At 37.2% G+C, this 6144-nt stretch overlaps 1 protein-coding gene across 1 annotated transcript; it reads left to right on the forward strand.

The window, feature by feature from the left end:
* The first annotated feature begins 467 nt into the window (after window positions 1–467).
* On the forward strand, window positions 468–5547 carry LOC104210658 (pyruvate kinase, cytosolic isozyme). Its single transcript, XM_009759607.2, has 3 exons — window positions 468–951; window positions 3584–4045; window positions 4499–5547. Exons 1-3 carry the CDS (start codon window positions 700–702, stop codon window positions 5309–5311), a joined length of 1527 nt encoding a protein of 508 aa, XP_009757909.1. The 5' UTR covers window positions 468–699; the 3' UTR covers window positions 5312–5547.
* The last annotated feature ends 597 nt before the right edge of the window (window positions 5548–6144 follow it).

The raw sequence follows: 6144 nt of genomic DNA on the forward strand, positions 1-6144 counted from the left end.
AACATGTACAAAGTCACCTGCTCTATGGACTCTAGAGACATGACCGAGCAAAAATAACCTCTATGGCCAACTCAACAGTGACCTCAGACTGCTATCATCAAGGATAGCTATTAGACCATAAAGCATATACGTATTATATTTTTGAAATGTTATACGCACAATTTAATTTAAGAAATAATATTTAATTTAAATAATTCTTTTAACAAATAAATAAAATGATCTAACTTGTTAGCCAAGACAAATGAAAATTGGGAACCGAGCCATAGAAGGAAAGAAGAGTTAAGTAAGAACAAGAATAAAAGAGCGACATGCTCTGCTCCAAGCCTCCAAATATAAAAAGGAAAAAGAAATACCTTGTGTCTCAAGAATATGGTCCCTACAAATATTAATTAATTAATTAATATACTGTTTAATACCAAAAACAAAAAGCATACTATATAGATGGAGAGAAACCAAAGAGAAAAAATAAAAGAGAAACCAAAGAAAATTTCAACATCACGTCAAGTCCGCAGTTTTCTTATATAATTCTCCAAGATCTCGCCTTCGTTTGGACAACGCAACACTTCTTAGACCTATTCCTCCTCTCGCCCCACCATAGACTAATAACCCTATTTTTTATTCATAATTAATTAATCCTCTACAAAAGTCTCCTCCTTCAGTTTCCTTTTTTTGTTGAAAAAAAAGCTAAAATTCTCTGCTATGGCGATTGAGAACAGCAACAATGGAGTGAATGTTTGTACGGTGAAGAGGCCAAAGACGAAGATAGTATGTACTTTGGGCCCAGCATCTCGATCGGTGCCGATGATCGAGAAGCTTCTACGGGCAGGCATGAACGTGGCCAGATTCAACTTTTCTCATGGATCTCACGACTATCATCAGGAGACTATTGATAATCTCCGTCAGGCTATGGAGAATACTGGTATTCTCTGTGCCGTCATGCTTGATACCAAGGTAGTATCATTTTTTTTAACATCTATGTATGTGTATTTATTTATCACTGTACAAAATTGTCAGAATTACTAATAGAAGCCGTACGATTAAGCCGTAAGATCGTGTCATAAGATAACTGTGGTCCTGACGGAGGCGGATCCATGGTTTTGGAATGCCACTCATCTTTTTAGTTACTCCGTTTGAAATTTGATATTTGTACAGTAGATTTTAAATTTAATATTCGTCCAGTAGGTTTTTCTAACACATGTATACGGTCTGAGCCAAAGCTAATGTGTTTTGATAGCTTTAATTGTACATCTGCCCCTGTGGGATAGTAACCTGGGTAACATAAGTGGATCGTTGCTATTTAGTGAGTAGTTTATATGGGTTGTTAATTGTTTGATCTTTGGTTTGGTTAAGTGCTACTTTTATACCGACAGACCATGATGTTGTTTGTTTGTATTGTGATTTTGTACTTTTTGTACCTTTTGCTGGCTGAAAACGGTGGTTTTTGTCCCCCTTTTGGTATTGTGTATCATTTTCTTGTATTTTAGTGTAACGGGTCCAAAGAGAGCAGGATTGATATTGACTATTCATATAGTTGATCTCAACTAGTTTGGGGTTGAAGCTTAATTGTTGTGATTAGATGACATGGAGAGGTTGGACTGTTCAAATTTGGTGTATTATTGATACTCTGCGGACTAGTAGGAGCAATTGGACGCTCGAGGTTGTATTGGAAAATTTGGATTTTTCTCAATTCTATAAAATCAACACTCCAAGAACTGGATGCAGACAGTTGGTGAGATGTAATTCTTTTAGGGAAGTTAATTGTGGTGCTGTCTGCAATTTGAAGTTCAATCTCTGAGCTTTGGGGTGAGGAACTCCCTCCATTTGAACACAGATGGACCATTATGTTCTGAATTATGAGTATTTTCTGGGCTTTGGTCACTGATTTGTAATGAAAGCTAAACACATGGCTTAGCGCAGCTTTTTCATTTATGGGGTAGCTCAAACAGTCAGTCTCCTAGTTGAGCTTGCATGTGGCTATTGTGTTGCATTTTATGTTAGAGAATATTAATCTTCCCCTTTCCAGAAGAAATGGATAAAAACATTGATGCTCTTTTGCTTCATTACAATCAGTGTTGTCAAAGGCTCATTTTAGGTGCGAGTGTTGTCAAAGGCTCATTTTAGGTGCGAGTGTTGTCAAAGGCTCATTTTAGGTGCGTTAAAGCATTGAAGCTCAGAAAAGCTTAGGGAGGCGTTTCGCCTCACTTAAGTTGTTCTTCAGTGTAGGCAAGGCACCAAGACGTGCCCCTTATTGCCCATGCGTTCTATTTTACATGGAGCAATACTAGACTACAAATATAATTGGCAAATAAGTGTATTAGTTGTTAAGGAAAACAATATGAATGAGTTTGTTACTTTTCTCTTGAATTACATGTATATTTTTATTTTTTTCTTGCATTGCGCCTTTTATAACTAAAGGCCACACTTAAATTGCGCTTTGCGTTTAAGGCCCCAATGGACCTAAAGCGCTTTTTAGAGCTTTTCGCCTTTGACAATATTGATTACATTAGGCATTCCCGCTACCATTGGTGTTAGTGACCTTGGGAAATGATTGTCCTATGGACTCACTTATGTATGTGAAAGACGGATTTGCTGCAGGTGAGTAGTGAGTAGTAATATAGCCCCGATATGTACTACAATTGTAGGACTGAGTTGTTCTTGGCATATCAACTCTTTTTGACATTCTAGTTATTTTTTACGTTTCCTCAAGATCACGTCTAGATGTGACAACATGTGTCGTGTTCTTCGACAGTATTACTTCAAAATTATAATATACTCTGCGTCAGTTCGGATGATCCTTATGGTGGAAGCATACATGGGTGTCAGGCAAGGTTGCAAAGTTAAATAGCTATGTAGTAACAAAGGAGAAAGAATAAATGCTCTATTGGAATATCATACTGATTTAGAATGTTTGTTAAGCATGATATGAAGTAAATGACACTGTAAGTGGTGGATATAAGAATGTAAGATTCACGATATGATGTCTATTTTGATCTCGATGGAAATACAGATTAATTGGATATTAAATATTATAACCAATCAGAAAAGAAAACTTTGATATTGGATACTCTATATGTGATTGCTGATTATTGTTGCCTTGTGTGTGGTATTACTAATTCTTTCTTATTCTGGATACCTTTTTTTATTAAAATCTTAACTGAACTGGACCATATTGATGGTTTTGTAAACTTAAGGCATCAAACTTGATAGAAGATATCATTTGGCACCTCATGTTGACTGGAACTCTATCCCGGCATGTCTTGGAGAAAGCCATTTCCTTGAAAAATGATAAATTTCTTGAATTTTAATTGAAGTTTTATTCTTTGTTTATTAAGAGAGAAATGTGATGATACTCTGACTCATCTCCAACTCATTTTTCATAGTTTCTTGTACATAATTTTATGCTTATCTTTTGCCTGGTTGTATTCAAGATCAGCGTGTTCCATATCATGTAATAAATTCTTCAGTGATGTTTAGTGACAATGCAATATGTTCATTTAGATGTTCAACTCTGCACTTGCTGCCTAGCCCTGTCTTGCCTTCACCTTTTATGTGAATGTACTGACACTTCATTTTCATCTTGTAGGGTCCAGAAATTCGAACAGGGTTTTTAAAAGATGCTAAGCCTGTTCAACTTAAACAGGGTCAGGAGATCACAATCTCAACTGATTACAGCATTAAAGGTGATGAGAATACGATATGCATGAGCTACAAAAAGTTGGCAGAGGATGTAAAGCCTCAAAGTGTGATCCTTTGTGCCGATGGCACAATCACCTTTACTGTTTTGTCTTGTGATAAAGAGAACGGTTTGGTACGATGCCGCTGTGAGAACACTGCTGTTCTTGGTGAAAGAAAGAATGTCAATCTCCCTGGAGTAATTGTGGATCTGCCGACATTGACAGATAAAGACAAGGATGACATTTTAAACTGGGGAGTTCCGAATCATATTGACATGATTGCCCTATCTTTTGTTCGTAAGGGTTCAGATCTAGTGGAGGTTCGAAAGCTGCTAGGTGAACATGCAAAGAACATTCTTTTAATGTCTAAGGTTTGCTTCTGACCAGATAACTATGTAGTCTAATTTTTTTTCCATGAAGTTGCCTATTCAATTTATTGCATCATTGTTTTGTGTTTGTAGATTGCTTTCGCGGTACTTGAGAGTCATACACAGCACACAAATTTTGCAGAAATATTACTAAATGATATATTTAATCTGACTCCTTTTCCCAATAATTGAAGAAATAACATCACGAGTTGGAACTAAACTAGTACTAATCTATCCTTCTCTCTTCTGTCTGATCTGGATTAAGCATTACCAGAATATTTCAATTGCTAGCAACATTAGCTTGTTAGTTGGATTTTTAAATAGACATTAAAAGATATAGACTGTGTGAACTGGATGAGCAGTAACTTTTTTCCTTTTATCCCTTGAAATTACTGAATTAGATTCTCTAACTTGTGTAAACAGTCAAAATACTCAAAATATTTTTCTTCTTGTTAGGTTGAAAACCAGGAAGGTGTAGCAAATTTTGATGACATTCTTCTCAACTCTGATGCATTTATGGTGGCAAGAGGTGACCTGGGAATGGAAATTCCAATTGAGAAGATATTTTTGGCTCAAAAGGTAATGATTTACAAGTGCAACATCCAAGGGAAGCCTGTTGTCACAGCAACGCAGATGTTGGAGTCCATGATCAAATCTCCAAGACCAACTCGTGCAGAAGCAACAGATGTTGCCAATGCTGTTCTTGATGGCACAGACTGTGTCATGCTTAGTGGTGAAACAGCTGCTGGAGCTTACCCTGATCTTGCAGTGGGTACCATGGCTAAGATTTGTATTGAAGCAGAAAGCACAATTGATTATCCAGATGTTTTCAAAAGAATTATGTCAAATGCCCCAGTTCCCATGAGCCCATTGGAGAGCCTTGCATCTTCTGCTGTTCGAACCGCTAACTCTGCAAAAGCTGCTCTTATCCTAGTGTTAACCAGGGGAGGAAGTACTGCAAAATTGGTGGCCAAGTACAGGCCTGGAATGCCTATATTGTCGGTGGTTGTCCCCGAGATCAAAACCGATTCTTTTGATTGGACTTGCAGTGACGAGTCTCCAGCAAGGCATAGCCTTATATTCAGGGGATTGGTTCCAGTTCTCCATGCAGGATCTGCCAGGGCTTCCCATGAAGAGTCTACAGAAGAAGCTCTGGACTTTGCTCTTCAACATGCCAAAACAAAAGGGCTATGCAAGCAAGGAGACTCCGTTGTAGCCCTACACCGTGTTGGAACTGCGTCTGTGATCAAGATTGTTACAGTCAAGTGATGGATGACTTTTGACGCGTGCCTTTTTGGGTTTCTGTTGTTGCAAAAGGGTAACTGATAAATGTTTTTGCTTGTTGCACTGAATCATTTTCTGCCTTCTAGAGAAGGAATTTATGACTATACATTATATTTTGTCTTTATATAACGCCTCGCCCCCTTTTTTGCTTTCCAGCACAATTTTCCAACCTGACGGGACAGTGATATGATGTGAAATAAATTCCCTATGGCTTGAATTTATCTGTCTAAAGTATTCATCCGCAGATTATATACTGCATGTTTCATTACATTAATGTTTAATTGGTCGTCTATGTGCTTATTAGCTGCCAAGTTGGAGTGCTTATTTGACCAGAACATACATACACCTTTAAAAATCAGTGATATCGGAAGTACCCCAAATTGAATTTTAAAGGTGGTTCACAATATTGTTTTATCCTCGGGTTTTGCAAGTATTCATCCATGGGCAAATTATGTACCCGCATCTAGAGTTACCAAATCTAAAGACTTTGTTATGCTAAATTGATCCGACATTGGTAATAACATTATTTACACAGAGATATTTCCGATTCTGACCAGGTAAGTAGACCAATGAATGAGGGGGATTTGTATATATACCCAGTTTTGGGATCACCATTGAAGTTGTATTCGTATTACACAAAAATTTGCAAGTATACCTGTTTTAGGACCAATTTTAGACTTAGCAGTTCTGAAGTTGGAAAAATTCGCGTCTGAAATTTCAAACTTAAGATGCACTTAAAGGACTGTTTTGGTTAGAAGTGCGGCTAATTTTTCCACACTTAAAGACTTTTTAGTGTGAAGTGCAAAAATTATACTTAA

The sequence above is a fragment of the Nicotiana sylvestris genome, chromosome 9 (assembly GCF_000393655.2).
Source record: "Nicotiana sylvestris chromosome 9, ASM39365v2, whole genome shotgun sequence".
Taxonomy (NCBI): domain Eukaryota; kingdom Viridiplantae; phylum Streptophyta; class Magnoliopsida; order Solanales; family Solanaceae; genus Nicotiana; species Nicotiana sylvestris.

Bases quoted from the DNA above. Each gene is read 5' to 3' on its own strand.
- LOC104210658 (XM_009759607.2), top strand. From the start codon at position 700: ATGGCGATTGAGAACAGCAACAATGGAGTGAATGTTTGTACGGTGAAG. The intron at 952-3,583 runs GTAGTATCATTT...TTCATCTTGTAG, and splicing joins CCGTCATGCTTGATACCAAG to GGTCCAGAAATTCGAACAGG. The intron at 4,046-4,498 runs GTTTGCTTCTGA...TCTTCTTGTTAG, and splicing joins ACATTCTTTTAATGTCTAAG to GTTGAAAACCAGGAAGGTGT.